The following is a 20,705-nucleotide window of genomic DNA, read 5'->3' on the forward strand; positions in this document are numbered from 1 at the left end:
GAATAATTGGTCTGGGCATACACACCCTAACCTTCAATACCTGACTGTCAGCAAGATTCCTCTTGATGGCAAGAGTGGGCCCTAGCCCCTGACTTGTCGAGTTTCGGTACTAGTTGGTACCTTAACCCTCTAAGCAGTTGAGGTGCATACATTACGGATCAATTCACAAAGTCTGAAAGATATTTTGTTCTAGACACATCTTTCTTGGTTCTGCCAGTGCTAAGGAAGAGTTGCTGACACTCAGGTGTCTGGTCTTTAGATTGCACAAAGCATCATCAGCAGCAAATTGAGATTTCACTGATAAGACCTAAGGGGTTGCACACTCTCAGTGCAAGAGACTTAACCTGTATGGGATAAATTCTTTCAAGGGCAGATGCAGGAAACTGTCAAGTCTTACAGGATGGAATACTCTGATGCAGGAGACAGTCAAATCTTATGGAATGCACACACACTGATATGATAGATAATTAAAACTTATGGGAGGAACACTTGGATTCAAGAGACTTTCCAACCTTATGAAATGAACACTCAGAAGCAGAAGACTTTAGCCTCGTTAGATGAGCACTCACAGATGCAGTTGACCGACAAGCCCTATAGCTATGATAAGCACTCAAATGCATGAGACTCAAAACCTAAGATATGAATAGTCAGAGACTAGAGACTATCAAGGCTTCAGGAATGAATACTCAAATGTAGGAAACTGTTAAGCCTTATGGGAGAAATTAAGCTTCCACCCTGTTACTCCACTATCCAAAGCTGTCTAGTTATCTTAGAGGGAGTTCATTGGGCTAAGATGGGCCAATTTTCTATTACAAACAGCTTGGGATTGGTTCTAGATAACATTAATTTTTGGAAGGGAACTGTTTTTGAAATGTGAGGAACTAGGTTTTCCAAGCAGTTAAGAATAGATGATCCAACCTTCACTGCATCTTAACCTGAACATCAAAGATTTGGTAGTGCTTGTTGCCTTGAACAATAATAATTGTAAAGTAGTAGATATGATTTTTTTGCAATATATTATGGTAACAAAGAAGGTTAGATATTTGTTCTTTTTCATATATAATATGATGTAACCAAAATTTATTTTCAGGACGCAGACAAACAATGCTCTTTAGTGCAACTAAAGATAACAAGACAAATGAACTAGCTAGATTGGCACTAAACACAGAGCCAATGGAAGTAGATGTAGATTCTGATAAACTTCAAGCAACAGTAGAAGGCCTTGATCAAGGTAAGGTTTACACAATACCAGCAATTTTGTCAGTGCTTGAAAAATCAATTATTTATGTATTTTACTATATGCAAACATGACCTTTTTCATGTATTCAAAAAGGAATTGCTCTTCTAGTAATCTAACAATATAAGCCATAGTTGTAGTAGAATCCCTAGACCAGATGGAATTTCAAACATAGAATGTTCAAAAGGCAGAAGAGGGCCAACAGAACTCTCTCACGTTTAACCTTGTAAAGGAAAAAAACCCTGATAAATGCATTAATGATGATGAATAATGGGTATCAGATTGCTAGCTGAAAAAGCATATTAACTTTTAGTAGGTGAACCACACCAATTTCTAATTTTCCAACTACTACTACTACTCGGTTTTAAAAGTAGTAATACAGTATAAGTATTAGTGATGAAATATTTTTATAAATTTCAGGCTTTGATATTATGCAACTTTGTCATTATTTTTTATTCCATTTCAGCTTATCTTGTGTGTCCAGCTGATAAAAGATTCTTGGTACTTTATACGTTTTTGAAAAAGAACAGAAAGAAGAAGGTTATGGTGTTCTTCAGTTCTTGCATGGCAGTGAAATTCTACTATGAACTTCTGAATTATATTGATGTTCCAGTTTTATACATCCATGTGAGTAAAAATACACTTCCAAAGTTTTATTTTGAATTTAAAGAAGGCCTTTCATTTCTAATTGTACAACTAGTCTGTCTTATTTCCTATGTATATTGTAACATTTATTTATTTGGTTTCTTTAGTTATAGTACAATATATACCTTTGGTAGTTGGCCCAAGAAACAATAGCTTTAATCTCGGGGCACAGGCTCTTTCTGTCTGACTTCAAAATTTTATATGCAGTTTTGATCCTACACATATACAAACTATTCATTCTTTAGAATATGGAATGTCCTTAGTGGAGATGGAAGGCTGCAGGATTAGTTTACAAGGTAATTGATGACGGGTGGCTAGTGCAGATTAGTAGCCGTACCCACTTTGTCAAAAACACCTAAATTTTGTCTTTGACCAGATTGAGTACAAACACTCTGTTGCATCCTATCTAAGACTTTGATCTTTTTCTATTTCTTTCTAGTTTGAATGCTTGATTGTTGGCTTCATGTTAATTATGAAAGTGAAGCATTACTTTTGTAATTATGGGGTAAAGGGTGGATGCTGCAATGAGCTTATGGCTAAATCAGCCGTAGATTTACGCTGTACATCTTGAAGGTGAAATGATTGTTTGCAATCATCCCCATGTGTCAAGTGCAGATTGTGGCCTCCTGTTTAGTGGCAGGTTTATTCTGTAAGAAGGAAACTGAAGGCCAAGAGTATTCCAGCTATATCCTTTGCAACATCCAGGGTGATGCTAGAACACTATTTTTGGGAGTAGATCTCCTGAGCAGTCAGCTGAGCCCTCAACCCTTGTGAGGGATGAGGGTGCTAAGGATTCTTTTCCTTTAAAAATACCAGATCTTGGCCTACTACCACTAGAAGCAGAGAACCCGCAGTTGGAGTGTTCCTTTGTGGATGTCAGTGATCAGTGCCATGGTGCCTTACAAGGGTCAACGCAATCTCTGGAGCTGTCATGTTGGATATTACTAGTTTGTCACTAGAATGTGTTGACAATCAGCTCTGTGGATCTGAGAACTGTCACTTCCAGTCAGTTCAACAAGTTGTATTTCCTTCCCCTTGCACTTTCTACCTAGGCTGTATTGGGTTGTTGGGTAAACATCCTTCGTAGCCCCGATAAAAGAAATTTTTCACTTCACTTTGTTGATGTTCATGGTATCCTGAGGGCACCACATTTTTTTAATGTCTCCGGAGGTTCATGTCGACCAGATCTTCTCAGATTCCTCTTTGCCTGACCACCCTTTGGTTTTTGACAGCACCTCAAAGACCTCATTATGGACCTGACTACATCCACAAGCTAACCTATAGGTACATGTCTGTCTCTAGTTCAATACAAAAATACAAACATTTTGGAATACACTCCTTAAAAGCCATGTTCTTGAAATAAACACCAACATAGAGATGTGTTCCATCTTAGTTGACTTTTCCTTCTATCTGTGCAAGCAGTTGGATTTTGTATGGTGTCATATGGTTCTGTAGTAGTTTCTTGCTAAATATTTTTCCAGTTTCCAGCTGTTTCTGCCCTGGACCTATTCATTGATAACACCTGTATCTGGACATACAGTGTCTGGTTGCCATCTAGAGTGTGGTTTCCTTCTGCCAGTACAAGAATTTTGAACATGTGTCATGTTTCTTGGACAACCATTTGCTTTAGATCTTGGATGTTCTGAATGTCATAGCTTACATTCCCTCTTATTGAAGAATATGTTAGACTTTGTGAGAAGGACTCTAAACGTAAAAGGAAAGTTGTTTTAATTTAGGGCAGCGTTCAGATAAGACTAGAATAGTAGATTTAGGATGAGATGGGGCTTATACTACTCAGGCTATTATTGTACTCTGAAGTTTGTAGTGATGTACTCAATACTCAGTTTTCTCTTTTCATGGAAATGTTTAATGCCCCTTGTGCTGTGTCAGTGATCCTAGACGAATCTTTTCGGAAAGCAGTTTAGGAGGCCTTTCACTAAAGCCTCCTCCACATATTTCATCTAACCACATCGATACTTTTTTCTACTGTATTCCCAGAGAAATAAGGTTTTATAGGGCTGCAGATTATTTAACTTGTCCATAAGGTAGTCTCCCAATGATTTGCAGGGCCAAGAATGTTATGGTGCCTAGGACAATTTTGGATAATATTGTGCAGTTTTTGCATTTCCTGTTTTATATGAGGAAACTGCAGTAACTGCATACAAGATTTGTCACTAATGGATATACATACATACATTATGATAACCTACAATTCCATGTTTATTTGTTTTACTACTGATTACGGAATACATTTTTCAAAAGTTTGCTTTATTTTCTATCATATTTTACTCAACATGAAAATTATTTCTTTTCATTGCTAAGTTGTTATAAAAAAAGATTTCAGAAATTTGTTTTGTTATATTATTTTGCTCTAAATAATAGTACTGTAAAGCACTATTATTTTGCTCTAAATAATAGTACTGTAAAGCACTGAATCTGTGTAAAGAAAGGTGGTTCATGAGATGGACTTAATATAAATTTAGTTAATTAGACAAATACGTTCTTTCGTTCTTCTATTGCCCGACCTTATGTGTAACATTATGAACTGGATAATTCTGGATTTTGATATTAAAGGCACTTGGAAATAGGAAATATGCAATTCACTCTTACATGGTAAATACTGCGTGGAATGTCAATAAATGGATCTATAGTCTATTTTCCGACTCACGTGGGTGCCCTTTTAGCTCGGAAAGGTTCCTGATACCTGATTGGTCGGAAGTATTTTTGTCTGAACACCTTCATTGTTCTCAAATAATTACCAAGTAATGTGAACCGAAACTTATTTTTTAACCTATATTTCTCCATCAGATATATGTTTTGTCAATAAACAATGTGAAAGAATAAATATATTATAAAGTATCGTCATGGTAAGTCTAAATATAATAACACAATCAGCTGGAGTCAACGTCAGCAGCTTATTTTCAGATGCACGCTTTGTAATTTTGTAATTTTTCACATATTTTAATACAAACTAGGATAAATCACACTCATCTTAAGTTAAACATGTTATTATAAACTTTCTCTGAATACCAGAATTTACCAAATACATAAAATTGATAAAATCTGATATTTGTGAAAACTTATGGGGAGGTAAAAGAACAGCCTGCAGCGGCCTGGTGGGAAAACACTCCCTTCTGACTGTCATAGACGCATTTTTTTTTTTTTGTCGCAATATAGTTCGGCCTATTCCTTTCAGTTTAAATAGTCTTGCATTGTCTCTCTTCGTAATATTTTGCTTGGTATTTTCCCACATTCCTGATCTCCGCCTAATATCTATCTATTTTCCCCGATATCACTTTTTTCATATATGGGATATCGGCACTACGATTCCTTATTTCTTAACCTCTGTGGAAAGTGTTGGCTTGAAGGGAAGCGTGTGCTAGTCTCATTAAAATAGTGTAGAGGCGGGAATAAAAAAAAATACTATGCGTAATTTCATTTGATATAATGTGAGCTACTGAGCAGGTTTACAGAATAGGCTACACTTGCTACACAGCATTTAATTTATGTTGTAATTATTATTTACATACTTACTAACATATATACATACATACATATACCATGGCACTTCCCCCAATTTTGGGGGTTAGCCGACATCAACAAAGAAACAAAAACAAAAAGGGGACCTCTACTCTCTACGTTCCTCCCAGCCTAACAAGGGACTCAACCGAGTTCAGTTGGTACTGCTAGGGTGTCACAGCCCACCCTCCCACTTTATCCACCACAGATGAAGCTTCATAATGCTGAATCCCCTACTGCTGCTACCTCCGCGGTCATCTAAGTTATAAAACATAAGGAATCGTAGTGCGGATATCCCATATATGAAAGAAGGGATATCGGGGAAAATAGATAGATATTAGGTGAGGAGCAGGAATCTGGGAAAATACCAAGCAAAATATTACGAAGTGAGACAATGCAAGACTATTTAAACTGAAAGGAATAGGCCGAACTATATTACGAAAAAAAAAACTGCGTCTATGACAGTCGGAAGGGAGTGTTTTCCCGTCAGGCCGCTGCAGGCTGTTCTTTTACCTCCCCATAAGTTTTCACAAATATCGTTTGTTCCAACACAGAGACTTACCGCGAAACACTTTCATAGGAGGTACCTGGAACCTCCTCTCAAACGACCAGAGTTTTGTGTAGTTTACCGTACTCCCATTTTCTATAATGATAGGCCTAGAACATGTCTGTTGCTCAGGTACTTAGAGCGGGGACTTGGTCTAATCAGTCGACGTTCACCGCTCACTACCTCAAGGATTGTACGAGAAAGTCATTGGATGGTTTTTCGATCAGGCCAGTCATCTCAGCGCTCCAACCAATTTAACGGCTCAAGCCCCAGGTTCAACCGCTGATTACAAACTCTTTAGACACAAGCGTTCTTATCTATTATTTCCCCTTATCTTTTTCTCGTACTGTCCATCGTCTGTGGAGGTATTTACCAGTAGACCGGCACATCAAGTTTTGTTCAAATTCATCAAGCACATCAAGGAATTTTGTAGGGTGAGTACTATATGCACAATTAATGGGCTCTTTGTGTAGTTTATCCTACTTTCCATGTGTTGGGGTCCTTGTCAGGGAGGCACTCCCGCCTCCTAAAGTGTAAGTCTCCTATGAAAGTGTTTCGAGGTAAGTCTCTGTGTTGGAACAAATCACAAATTATTAGTAATTTGTATTTTTCCTAACATATACTTACCGAGAAACACTTTCGAGTTATGACCCCCCATCCTTCCCCCATGTGCCTCACTGAGCTTTAGTATTGTTACTTACATAAAACTTACTGAAGCCTATGACCTGGGAAACATGTGGCCTGGCTTGGTATTGCCCTCAGGGCACGTATTCCTCCGCTAGGCCTATCATTATAGAAAATGGGAGTAGGGTAAACTACACAAAACTCTGGTCGTTTGAGAGGAGGTTCCAGGTAACTCCTATGAAAGTGGTTCTCGGTAAGTATGTTAGGAAAAATACAAATTACTAATAATTTGTGATGTTTGATTACTTCTATGTTTTTGGTAAATTCTGGTATTCAAAGTAAGTTTTTAATAACATGTTTAACTTAGGATGAGTGTAATTTATCCCAGTTTGTGTTAAAATATGTGAAAAGTAACAAAATTACAAAGCGTGCATCCGAAAATAAGCTGCTGTCGTTGACTTCAGTGGATTGTGTTATCAAATTTAGACTCACCATGATGATACTTTATAATATATTTATTCTTTCACATTGTTTATTGACAAAACATATATCTGATGGAGAAATATAGGTTAGTAAATAAGTTTTAATTCACATTACTTGGTAATTGTTTGAGAACAATGAAGGTGTTCAGACAAAAATAGTTCCGACCAATCAGGTATTAGAAACCTTTCCGAGCTAAAAGAGCACCTCTGTGAGTCGGTGCAAATATGTACCGCTAAAAAAAATAGGCTATAGTGACTGTACAGTTGGCTAACTTCTCGCAAAAATGAGGGACAATACTAAAATGAGATATATTATATATGAGAACATGAAAATAATAATTTGTATAGATAGTTGAGAAACTAGGAAATGAAATAAGAAAAAATAAAACTTGTGTGTCGCTGTGTTTACAGCTGTCCGTGTCATAAATGCACTCTTGCATGTCAAATACTGCATAGAATGTCAGTAAATTGAAATAATTACTGTAGGTTAACTTCTATGTACATAAACAATGGACAATACTAATATAAAATATGTTATATAGCCAAGGCATGAAAATTATATTTTGTAGAAATGATAGTTGAGAAAATAAGGAATGAAGTAAGAAAAAATTAATTTGTCCTCCCTCATTGTGTTTACAGCTATTAGGGTTACAAATGTGATTAGCATTACCATTATTGAGGAAATTTCCTAAGATCTGTGAAATGAAAGTAAAAGATGTAGAAATTTGGACTGTATGAAAAAATAAGGGGAGATTTATATGGATTGAGACATTTTCAGGTACTATTTATTTATAGTTTGAAGATAATTTGTTGTGATTTTAGATATAATTTTGTGATGGAATTTGACCAAACAATAGCTTTTAACAAATTGGATAGCATCGTGAGGGGGAGAGCGACATGGCTACGTCTCGCTTAAGCTAATGCTTCCTGTGTTATTTGATTATGTATACAATCATAGAAATCTACTTAAATAGCCCTTACATAATCATGAATAGATATTAGAATTGCACGTGTTTCAGTTGATGGTGGGGTGAGATGTAAGGATAGCTACTCTTGAAGCTAGAATGGCCGTTACACAATCAGGAATAAAGGCTAGAATCCCAAAGTCTTTGTTGATTGGCTGAAGAATTCTTAGGTGTGATGCACGACCATGTGTTGTACTCTTAGGGAGGCCATACGAGTGATTTTAACTTCCACATGGTTTATATTGATAAATGATGTATCGGTTACATCATAGAGAATTGTACCAGGCATGTTTTGATATTCATTGAATGCCAGCATGTCAAGGAGGTTAAGGGATTTAGGTTATAGGTCTTTTGCTTTTGAGAAACCTCCAGTTGTCAGATCTCTTTATAGGGATTTGGATGAGTTGTTGTAAAATTTAAAAAGTCTCAAGTTTTGAACCTTTGGAAGAACTCTTCTTACAGCAAAGACCTTGGTTTTTTGTATGCTTTGAGGCTGAGAAGGCCATTCATCACTGAGCTGCTGAGAATTATTTGGAGGCTTGCCTCATATATCTTTAGAACATCAGAGATTACTGTATTCTTAAATACAGAAATCTGTATTTTACTAGTAAAAAGATAAAAAATTACATTTTCATAACAAAATTTATTATTTCTATACTCACCTTTCAAAGAATGTGGGTTTTGCTGTTAATGAAATTATTTTCTCTTTCTTGCCTAGCTTTTGGGTAAAGAATGATTTAAGCCGAAAAATACTCAACATTTTTTCCCCCTTCCTCAATAGGGAGGAACGTGGGTTGTGCAAAGGATGGATTTTTCGTATGGTTAAGTTTTATTTAGGCAAGGTTGAGAGCATTAGAAAATAGCTTTCTCATTTGTTTTATGGGGTTTGTGACCGGGCATCCTCTCTCCAAGAATGCCATGTCCTTTTTTAAATGTTTAGTGATTGAAGTTCACCAGTATTCTGTCAGGTAAGCGACTTGAAGATTCAGATTTCTGTTATTAGGAGTACTGCTGCTTCCCTTGATTTCTAAAGGAATCTTTCTTTGGGAAGGGTTTTAGCTTTAGAGACAGTCAGTGGCATACCAAATCTGTTTTTGCTGACCACTATTTAAGGGAAGCCTGGTTTTCTTATAATAGTTACTGGTTATTAGGTCCTATGGTAGCTGCAGGTGATGCTCTATTGTAAATTGTATTTGGGGTTTATATTTTGGGGTAATTTATATCGGTTTATAGGCTCTTATGGCTATTATTTAATTTTTAATTTTTATTTAGGCCTTCTAACTTTCAGTCTGTACCATTAAGCTTCTTTATATTGGAAGGAAGCTTCGGCTGGATGGTGTTTAGGGTTGGGTATTTGGTTTGATTAGTCTCTTTCCCACACTTACCTTCCTCGTTCATAGGCAGCTATATGAATTTTGGTTGAAATTTATAAAATTAAACTAAATGTTAATAATAAAAAAGATATTTCTGTACTCGCCATATTTTCCCCACCTCCCCATTGATTACTGATGTGAAAAAGTTGTTGAATACGTTTTTACTTTGCATACTAAAATAATGTACTGAAGCCCTGTTCATTGCATGATACTTACATATAAGCTCAGTATTATTATTATTATTATTAATATTATTATTACTTGCTAAGCTACAACCCTAGTTGGAAAAGCAGGATGCTATACTTCTAAGGGCCCCAACAGGGAAAATAGCCCAGTGAGGAAAGGAAGAGAAGAAAATAAAATATTTTAAGAAGAATAACAACATTAAAATAAATATCTCCAATATAAACTATAAAAAAAACTTAACAAAACAAGAGGAAGAGAAATAAGATAGAATAGTGTGCTCAAGTGTACCTTCAAGCAGGAGAACTCTAACCCAAGACAGTGGAAAACCATGGTACAGAGGCTATGGCACTACCCAAGACTAGAAAACAATGGTTTGATTTTGGAGTGTCCTACTCCTAGAAGAGCTGCTTACCATAGCTAAAGAGTCTCTTCTACCCTTACCAAGAGGAAAGTAGCCACTGAACAATTACAGTGCAGTAACCCCTTAAGTGAAGAAGAATTGTTTGGTAATCTGTGCTGTCAGGTGTATGAGGACAGAGGAGGATTTGTAAAGAATAGGCCAGACTATTCAGTGTGTGTGTAGGCAAAGGGAAAAGGAACCGTAACCAGAGAGGAGGATCCAATGTAGTACTGTCTGGTCAGTCAAAAGACCCCATACCTCTCTAGCAGTAGTATTTCAATGGGCGGCTGGTGCCCTGGCCAACCTACTACCTGTAATACCTATGATACAATGGGAGTGAGGAAAATTTTAGGGTAGACATCAAGTAGCTTGCTTTAAGTGGGAAGCCATATGAACCTGAGGTAAGTGTAGAAATAATGAATTTTTTTACTAAAATTCCAATTTGGTAGAAACGGTTAAGAGTTTATTATGATAAAGATTTTGCCAAAAGTGGGGGCCTTGTATGAGATAAAACTGATACTCACTGCAGGCCAACTTTTAAGTGCAATGAGGGATGTGGGATCATTATCCTCTTCTAATTCTTCTAGATTTTCATTCATACCACCAAGAGACTTATCTCTCAAAGTAATTTGCATCTGTAGCTCACAGAAATTGTATGTTTATATTCTATATTTACATTAATGGAAAATTGCCTTGTTCTTTGGGATTTTTACTATTTAAAAATAGCTCTGAATTACCTGAGCCTTGATCTCTAGACTCTTACTTACTCTCCTGGGGATTCAAATTCTAAACCACCCATAAATTATATCTTGAATAATACAATGTGTGGCTGATGGAGTTATGATCAAAGAAAACTAGTTTTCATATAGATCTATTAATTGGTATGGGATTTCACCCCTCTCACTGGGGACTAGTACAGTCAAGCAGTGCACTCTAGGTATTACTTGGAAGTCCGGTCTAACAGCATCCTTTCGGTCCTTAGCTAAAGCACTCCCTTTTTATCCTTCAACTATCGTTCTATCCATGCGTCCTTTCTTCCATCTTGCAATCCAACCTCTTGACTTTTACTTCATAGTGCAACCTGGGGTCTTCTCCCAGTTACATTAGGGTGCTGGATGGCTTCCCAGTTCTGGGTCGTATGGTCCAACTTTATAAATCCAGACTAATCCTCCCAGCTCCTGGAATCTTGCTGCTTTTGCATTCCAACACAAATAGTTAATATGACTAATGGTTCTTTCCTGTAAATCCAGGTGGAGCATGTAGGAACTATTGATCTTTTTCCGTCTGTTAGACAACATTGTCTGAGACACATTCAAGTTACCAAACATCAGCAATATATGATTGATAATCTTTTAAAAAATTGATGTTTTTTTGCTTCGTTTCTAGTCATAACAATGTTAAAATGTGCAGGCATTTTGAGTTCTCACCTCTCCAATTACCCTTCGAACCTTTTGCATTTCAACAACCTCTTTGTATGATTCTGCTATTAATATCTTTTATCTGTATATAGCACCTCCCAATGGTGTTTAATATTTTTTTTTTTCCCACAAATACTATGATCAACAATACATTATTTATCATTGGAAATATTGATTTAGGTAATTGCTTAATATATGACATCTTGATCAAAGTACTGTACAGTAATTTTTTTTCATTGATGCTTTAAATATTACTTATATTCTGATCAAGTACTGTACAGTAATGGTTTTTTTTTTTCTCAATTTCTTAAATCAATCAGTTAAATTTTGGCAAATTAACACTTTAGTTAGTAATAGGTTTAATTATATGCATTATAAGTAATGGAAATGCAACTTCTATATGGTACTCTTATACTAATAATGACATTGTGATTTATATTTCAGGGTAAGCAAAAGCAGACAAAGCGTACCACTAATTTCTATCAGTTTTGTAATGCTGAGTCGGGAATATTATTATGCACTGACGTTGCAGCTCGTGGATGGGATATTCCCGCTGTAGATTGGATTGTCCAGTATGATCCCCCAGATGATCCCAAGTAAGTTAATTATAATGGGAATTTATCTCTATTATCTAACTTTACGCATTGATTTCTATTCTTATGTTCTGAGTTAAAGACATGTATTGCATGTATGTGCCTTGCCATCAGGTAAACAACCATTGCTTTATGAAATTCTGTAGTTTACTCTTTTGATGAGGATATACTTTTAGGATTTATTTACTATATACTAAAGAATGTTTGATTACGTAAATACGTGAGTCATGGAATTACATTTACCCTCGAGTATGTCGAGGTTTTGACTTAGGACTTAGTATAATTAGTTTTAGGTCTTTGTGACTAGGTTAACTATAATAATTTTATAAGAATTGTATGTTAGGATTTTGCTTGTGTTTCAGGCAATGATTTTGTCAGATGATTAATAGCGACATGATTATTGATGTTTAAAATAGTTTAATTATTTTTGTAGTTGACATGATATTGATGTTTAAAATAGTTTAATTATTTTTGTAGTTATATATTTTTCCATGAAGAAGCCATTAGCCTAAGCAAAATTATCAGCTGTGAATCAGTAATGAAATATGAAAAAAAAATTCTAATAATTTCAGGGAATATATTCATCGCGTAGGAAGAACTGCTCGTGCTGGTGGCAAAGGCAATGCTCTCCTCTTTATTAGGGAAGAAGAAATTGGATTCATCACATACCTCAAAGCTCACAAAGTCAATGTGGACTGTATGGATATAACTTGGAGCAAAGTTGCAAACATTCAGCCCCAGGTACAGTATATTTATCAATATTTATGTTGTATAAGAAATGTTAAAGTAACTATTTGTTAGAATAAAAGGGTATACATGTAGTGTACTTTACCTCCAACAATTCTGTGCTGTTATATTGAAAAAATAAACCTTTTGCTCTAGTAGGAAATAACAATAGATCAAAATTTGTCGGTATATGTTTTAAAATGAATGTAAATTTTTTAATATATTTTGAAAGTACAAGAAAATTTACTGAGTGGATTATTACATTGAAGGATAGAGAGACCAGGAGTGTCCTTATTTGATTTTCTATGGATCAGGATATTCCAGATTTTATATCGGACTTCTTTCACTTATTTTGTTGATTCATATTCATATTTATCTCCCTCTAAATAAATGTTGTCTCCAAATTTTTCAGACTTGATAAAAATTCTGGAATCCTTCTTTCCACCACTTATGCTTTCATTTAGAAACTTTAGATTTATGTATATTCCTGTTATGATGATGATTGACTTGAAAAGCTGTGTCCAGTCTCAGGGAATGTTCATGCTTTTCGGATATAATAATTGCATTATAGATTGTATAACAATATGTTTTTATTAGAGGATTTCATCGAAACCCAGTTTATGAGGTCAAATATAGTTAGACATTGCCGTTTATGGAATTAGGTAATAGACACTCGTGAATGGTGAAAAATGGGAACAATTGTTACACCCTTAACAATAGTTTGAGAAACCCATTTCCTTATATAACCAAGAAAAAATTGTATATTTCTGCCTTGAGTGAAAAGATAAACGTTGTATTATTCAGCTATATAAAACCAAATAGAAAGGAAAAAACCTTATTACTTAAGGTAAGAAAATTCAGTTATTTGATGGCATTAATCTCCGCTGTCATACAGTATAACTTAGTACACTATACTGTAATTGACTTTATGTATCTTGGTATTTTTATTGTATTCTCAGTTAAGGTGCCCTCACAATTATATGTTATAAATCCTCCTTAACTGGATAGACATTGAGTTATGTAACACCAAATAGAGCATAGCATACCCAGTTATATATCAGCATAGGGTAAGTTGAGACTGATAATGTTACATAAGTGAATGTTTAAAGCCTTGTGTAATACTGTTTTTGTTTTTTGTCCCTTATATGAATGTCTCTTCTTTATAGTGAATAAATAATTTACCTTTAAATATTGCTTTGGAATGCCAAGCCCTTACCACGAAAACAAATTTTTGCAAATTGCAAACGATTGAATGGTAAGGTCTTGGCTGTGTCATTTTAGAAATATTCATTTAAATTCTACTGATTTAAGCCATATTTTTAGTATAAGCTTAAAGGTTCATGAAGCATGGCCATTATTTCAGTTTAGTTTTACTCTCATAGGCATTCATTTAGTTTACTGTTAATAGAATTTGGATATAACATCAGGAAAATTAACATATTTGTCATGTTTTCAATCATTTTTGGATCGCATTACTTCCACTATCACTACATATGGTGGGGTAGTGCTATTAGTATACCTCAAACAGGGCACTTTTGGCATTACTTAAAGCTCTTTGCAACATCCTTTTGGCCCTAGCTGCATTTACCTTTCAGCCTGTAGCAATATCCATGCTCCCAATTCCTTTCTCCCATTGGCCTTGTTGTCCAAATTCATTGGTCCAATCCAATCCTACCATTATCAGACTTGTCATTCCGTGTTTAAAAAAAGTTTTGATTATATATCCTTATGTTACTTCTATGCATTTTGAAAATTAACAATACAGTATATGATATTAGCTGTTTCACATGGATCTGCTATTCAAATGGATAGTTGTTTGAAATGCCTATAGTCTTGCTCTGGTTTATATGAATGTGGTCAAAAAGTGAACAATCAAAATAAATCATCCATTTTTATTATGCAACAGAGTAGAGTACTTGAGGTAATTAAAAATAAAACAATTAAATTTGTAGTTAATTAGTGTGGAATAATTTTATTTTTTTCAGTTGGAGAAACTGATGAGTAAGAATTACTTCCTTAATGCAAGTGGAAAAGAGGCCTTTAAGGGGTATGTTCGTGCTTATGACTCCCATCAACACAAGGACATCTTTAGGATTGAGACTCTTGATTTAAAGAAGGTAAGAAATATTCATTACCAATGCTACAAGATATAATTTGGGATTAAGAAAGGGCCCTAGAAGGTATGACCTTGGATGTGCTAGGGTATTCATCAGACAAGAAAATGAAAGGCTTATCATATTTACTAGATTAACAGCACTTGTAATCTGTTGGATAGGAGTTCAAGCCCGCTCAAGCTGGATGGTTTCTATTAGTGTCTGCATTCTCACTGCCTACCAAAGCCTGGCCATCCCTGGTCCTATCTTGGAGGGAGAGGGACCTTGGGCACTGATCATTAATGTATATGTTCATTCTCTAGGACTTTATCCTGTCTTTTACCTCTGCCACACATGAACGACCTTCAAAACTAGCAAGTTATTGGCATATATTTTGTAGACTTCATTCTTTATTATGAATATCAGGGTTGATATAATAAACCCTTATTTGATTGTACCTCATCTGCGGTTCACATGGTTTCCTCTTCGAAAATCATTCACATCAGCATCTATCATTAAGAAATTAAAGTTCCTATTCTACCTCTCTTCAATTGCCTCAAACCCTCTAGGATACTATAGTAGTGTACGTGATGTTGAGTGGCAACTAAACAAGATGTGGGTACGCTAGCAGTATTCATATAACTATTCACCATCAACAGTATGCATCATTTCCTCCAACTGATTTCCTGTTTTGAGTACAGTATTCTATTTTTTTTTTTTCATTTGGTAGTTAGCTCTAGCATATTTGGGCATATCTTCTACTGGTTTTAAGATGTTTGTGTGCTAAGTGTTCACATGGTTTGTTGTCAATGCGAGTTAAAACATATTTACAGTGTGCTTATATACCAGGTACAGCAATCATATGGAAGGATATGGTAGGCTAGTATCTAAAGAGGTTTGTGATATGGTCTCTTAAAAAATAAAAAAAAACATAGAATACTAGGATAGTGAATTTTGGCAGCAATACAAATGCTAGTGTACAGGCCTATAGAAACTGTTTTAAGATTCTTAGTAAAGTTTATATCTCAGTTTTTAGTGTTTCTGGAAAAAGTTGCTTTATTCGTGCAGTCTGAGACTGAGAGGGTTAGCATTCCTTCTGGCGGTGGCAGTGTTCGTAGCCTAACCTGTCCAGATTTGAACCCTAGACCAGCTTCTCATAATATTTTTCCCAGTGGTTCTTATGTATCTTTGGTAAGGTTTCTGATAGTATACAGCACATTATAGAGTTGAATGGTTCCTCACAAGCTTCAATCTTTTAGTTTAATTCAAATTCTTTTGGTGCGAAATCCTTGCCCTTCCACAGTCCTGAACCTTGTAATAGACTATTGGATTCTGAGATAAAAGACCAGATTGGGAATCCTTCCAAAATGTCTGGCTTGGAGCAGGCAGAAGAACATATATGGATTCCAGTAGGGTTCGTTGCTCTGATAGACTAGCCCAGGAAATCCCAAGGGGGGAAGGTAGCTTATTTTTATCGGTCATTTGGAGCTGTGGGTTCTATCAGTAGCGATAGAGGGGTATTTGATTCATCTGTGCTTCAACCCCCTCGGTATGCAGATCCTATTCCATTTCTAAGTTAATACAGCAATCCTGTCAAATCCTACATTTTGGAATTAGATATTGCAAAGTTTCTGTGAAAGCCTTGTTACCTTTTTACAACTGACTGTTTCTGGTACCACAGGGGGTTAGAAGCCATTTCTCGATCTATCAATTTCAAACGTATATAATGTACAATTTTCACCAAGTTTTCAATGGAAACTTGACAGTCCTGGTAACAGTAAGGGAAGGAGATTGGATGTTTACAATTGATCTAATGAATGACTATTTCTACATCCTCATTTGAGAAGGTTCTTCAGTTTGTAGAAGGTACAAATGTTTATCCATTCAAATGCCTGTTTTGTTTTTAGAAGAGCTTCTTGGACATTCACAAGGGTGATGGCTCTAATCTCTTGAGTGATTGCATCTTCTATGTGTAAGAGTACTTCTGTAGCTGGACAGCTGTGTGTTTTGAAGTTGTTTCTAGAAGAGATCCATATCCATGAAGCGTTGTTGCTCTGCAATTGTTACATCATTTGGGAGTCCTGATTCTGATACAGATTCTATATAGAGGATCAATGCAGATTATGAATTTGATGATGATTATAGCCTCAGTTTCTTTTCTGGCTTTTCCCATCTGGAAAGGATTTGGTTCATTCTGAATCTGTTGGAAAATATCAAAGATGAAACTTCTTTTGGTACATGTGGATGAGGCTCCTAGGAACTGTGGCTTCACTCAAGTAATTTTCTTTCCTGGGGTGTTTTAAAATGATGGATTTCATGTTCCATCTATGCCGTCATTGGGACAAGCTCTCCAGTCTGAAGAAATCTTGCATTCACCCAATTCAGGACTGATCGTATGATCCTCATCATTTCATTGGAGGTAAGGGGCCCCTAACTTTCCTTCACCGATGCATCCAAGGAGTGATGAGGGGATACCATAGATTATTTTCACCTGACAGGGATTCCAGCCTTTACATAAATTTGGAAGCAGGAGCACCAGGTCGAATTTGTTGTTCATCATAGTTGAAAGACTTGTCATGGTCAGAACTGCAGGGAATATTCCCATTACCTTGATCCATCCCTGGGAAATTGAACATCCTTGCCTCTCAGATAAGCAGCAAGCACCATCCGTTTTGAGTCCAGAGAAAGCTGAATGGAGACATTTGTCAACTCCTTCAACAAGAATATGGAGAGTTTTTGCATGCCATTTTAGGATTACCCGTTCTTGTTACGGTGTCTTGAACAAGTTTGGACAAGAGTGAAATTTTTGTATTTCCATTTTAATGAGAAACTATTTCAGCTATCTAGGGCTATAGGTCAGTATTTAGTACAATCTTCATGCATCCTAGATTAGATTTATCCTCATCGGGTATTATTGCGGATTTGTCCAAATTTGTTGCTATTGGAAAACCTCCAGTTATAACAGACCTTTGTGTATTGAAAGGGTTCAGATCATTTGCTATTGGAAAACCTCCTGTTTTACCTTAACACCCATACTTGGTTTAGTTAACATACAATCCTAGGGGATTGAGGTAATTGGAGCGAGGGAGAGAAGGAACCTGAATTGTTAATTATAGACGCCGATACAAACAAGCTTCGATGAGGAAGCCAAGTGAACTTCAGCAGAGTATTGAAATAGATTTTATTATTACAATTTAATTTGACTGTATTTTAGTAATTATTCTGAATCTATAGGGTTTAAAAGTTGCAATTCAAATCTGGTTGAACTGTCAAATACCAGACGTAGACTAGTGGTATTATTCAGATTTCAGCATGCTATTGTCCCATAGAACCACAGTACTAAATAATGTTGCTTTAATTCTTTATAGAACAAAGTTTTCAATTCAATTGAGTTTAAATCCATATCTGAAAGTCCTCTCTCTCATTGATCCAGCTTCAGGAAGTGCATATTTATGTTCTGATATCCGTTAATTCTTGACAAGGTTGTTTAGCGACTTTATATGGTTCAGTTTTGTTGTTTTCTGAATACATATTTGGTGAGAGAGGAACACTGACATCACTAATCCCCATTTTTGGTTGATGCTTGTGAAAAAAAGCCCAGCTATCTACGTTCCTCACATTTGCTCTTCAGTGCTGGATAGCTTTGTCCACACTAACACTCCTAGACAAGACCAACCACCATTTTTATCTTTTAATTAAATTAGAACTAGCATGGAAGCTATTAAAACTGTCACATGGTAGGTTATTTAAATGTTCCAGAAGCATTATAATTGGAGGTATAGCTGAAAAAGTGATATACTAAATATATTCTGGTTCTTCCCACAAATAATAAAATTTGCCAATATTAATCTCCTCTTTAATGAAGGATATTAGAATAATACCCCCCAGAGAATAAGGAGTATATTATAAGTAAAATGAACTTGGTGTAATAGTGTATTATAGATATTAATTATGGTGCAACGTATGTTAAAGCCCTCTTTAAAAATTTAATTTCAGACTGCAAAGTGTTTCGGCTTTGAAGTCCCACCTTTCGTAGATATTGGAGCCTTCTCAGGAAAGAAAACTGTACGTAGAGGGTATCGAAACTATCCCGGCATGGACAATAAGAAAATAAACCGCACAAAAATTTACAGGAAAGAAGTGGAAAGAACCTGATTGTGTTGAGAATTTACTATAAATAAACTTAGGCATTTCATCACTAAATTTATGTTTCCTTTACAATAATCTTTGCATTATATGAGTTTTTGTTATATAGTAGTCGTTTTACAGTAAATAATCTTGCCTGTGAATCATGATTATTATTCAAAAGCACAAGCTTTACAACCTTAGAATAATTAAAAATGAAGATACACTACTACAAAATTTTAGGATAGTTTGTATTTTTCTTAGCTATAGAAACCTGAGTCATTTACTGTATATGGATTTACTTCAGTCATTTTAGTTATGACCAGAATTTATAAAGTTGTGGAATTCTGTTAGCATTGTATGGTTACCAACAATCCCACCCACGCTGGGAAAGAACGGCCGATTCAGTAAAACAGCTCAAGTAATCTCATGGTTAAGAATAGCAGGGTGGCTGATGCGGGACATTAAAATGAAGATGGATTCTATAGCTAGATAAAGTAATTGAATTATCTTTGAAATTTGTAGTTTGATCCCATACAAATACAAAGCTTTGATTTATATGGGGAGTCTTCCTTCTGGTGGAAGGAAATCCCCTGCAGCAGGCAGGCATCTGTCCAACCCTTCAACCAGATTAAAAAAAGTGACAGATTCATTACCCCCACAAGGATAACATGACCAGAGCAAAGTAGAGGTTTTATTTTAAAATAAATTACCACATGAATAAGGGTCTCTCCTGTATAGGTGTTACTTCAATGCAGCTACTCTTAATTGAGGAAAAGTCCACACAAAAAGAAAAACTCATTTTCCTTTCATACTCACATACATACATCTACCAAGGCACTTCCCCCAATTTTGGGGGGTAGCCGACATCAAACAAGTGAAACAAAAAAGGGGACCTCTCCTCTCTACGTTCCTCCCAGCCTGACAAGGGACTCAACCAAGTTTGGCTGGTACTGCTAGGGTGCCACAGCCCACCCTCCCCCGTTATCCTCCACAGATGAAGCTTTTTAACGCTGAATCCCCTACTGCTGCTGCCTCCGTGGTCATCTTGTCCTCTTATGACCATATCTCTGAAATCTGTTCTTTCCATAGACGAGCTCCCTATCCTTGACGAGAAGTATGTGTGAAAAGGAGAACTCTGTAGAGGTGTTCAGGCTAACAGGTTCTTTTCTTTTAGCCACCACAAGAGATAACATCTCTTGTGGTGGCTGAACAATGAGAACATGTTCTCACTGTTTGAAGGATCTTCACAAAAGCCGATGGGGAATCCGATATTTGAGACCACTGGCTCTTCAGTGTCCATTGCATTGAGCGAAGGTGCAGCCTCCTGAAGGAAACTCACTTTTCAAGAGAGGCAAGGTGACCGAGAAGTTTCTGACAGGAGTGCGCTGGAAGAGAGAGTACTTTTAGAGAAAAAGTGCTGCTACTTGTCTGAACCTTTGAACTACAGTATGTCTAAAGACAGACACTTTTGCTTAGGCGGCCGAGTCAATATCATGTCCAGGTAACAAAGGCATTGCTGAGGGATGAGGTTGGACTTCTCTAGATTTAGATGTATCTCCAGTTCACAAAAATCGAGATCATCCCTATGATGTATGAGCCATGATCTTGGTTCTGCTTGGAGAAGCCAGTCGTTCAAGTACCTTGGGTATAATACCCATGGTATGAGCTCAAGTGAAGGCCAGGGAAACTAGGATAGTGAACTCCTGTGGGCTTGTGGATAGGCTGAAGCACAGCACCTTGAACTGGTAAATCTTGTTTCTGAAAAGGAA

General features: G+C 36.1%; 1 protein-coding gene across 1 annotated transcript in view; it reads left to right on the plus strand.

Moving 5' to 3' along the window:
• pit (pitchoune) overlaps positions 1–19,003 on the plus strand; it is a 56,712-nt gene extending 37,709 nt beyond the window's left edge. The window contains exons 7-12 of the mRNA XM_068376861.1: positions 1,091–1,231; positions 1,704–1,864; positions 11,841–11,992; positions 12,562–12,730; positions 14,701–14,832; positions 18,805–19,003. Of these exons, the coding sequence (XP_068232962.1) occupies positions 1,091–1,231; positions 1,704–1,864; positions 11,841–11,992; positions 12,562–12,730; positions 14,701–14,832; positions 18,805–18,963 (914 nt within the window). The 3' untranslated portion in view covers positions 18,964–19,003. The remainder of the gene's footprint in view (positions 1–1,090; positions 1,232–1,703; positions 1,865–11,840; positions 11,993–12,561; positions 12,731–14,700; positions 14,833–18,804) is intronic.
• Positions 19,004–20,705: the final 1,702 nt, after the last annotated feature.

Source organism: Palaemon carinicauda, chromosome 7, assembly GCF_036898095.1.
Source record: "Palaemon carinicauda isolate YSFRI2023 chromosome 7, ASM3689809v2, whole genome shotgun sequence".
Taxonomy (NCBI): Eukaryota; Metazoa; Arthropoda; class Malacostraca; order Decapoda; family Palaemonidae; genus Palaemon; species Palaemon carinicauda.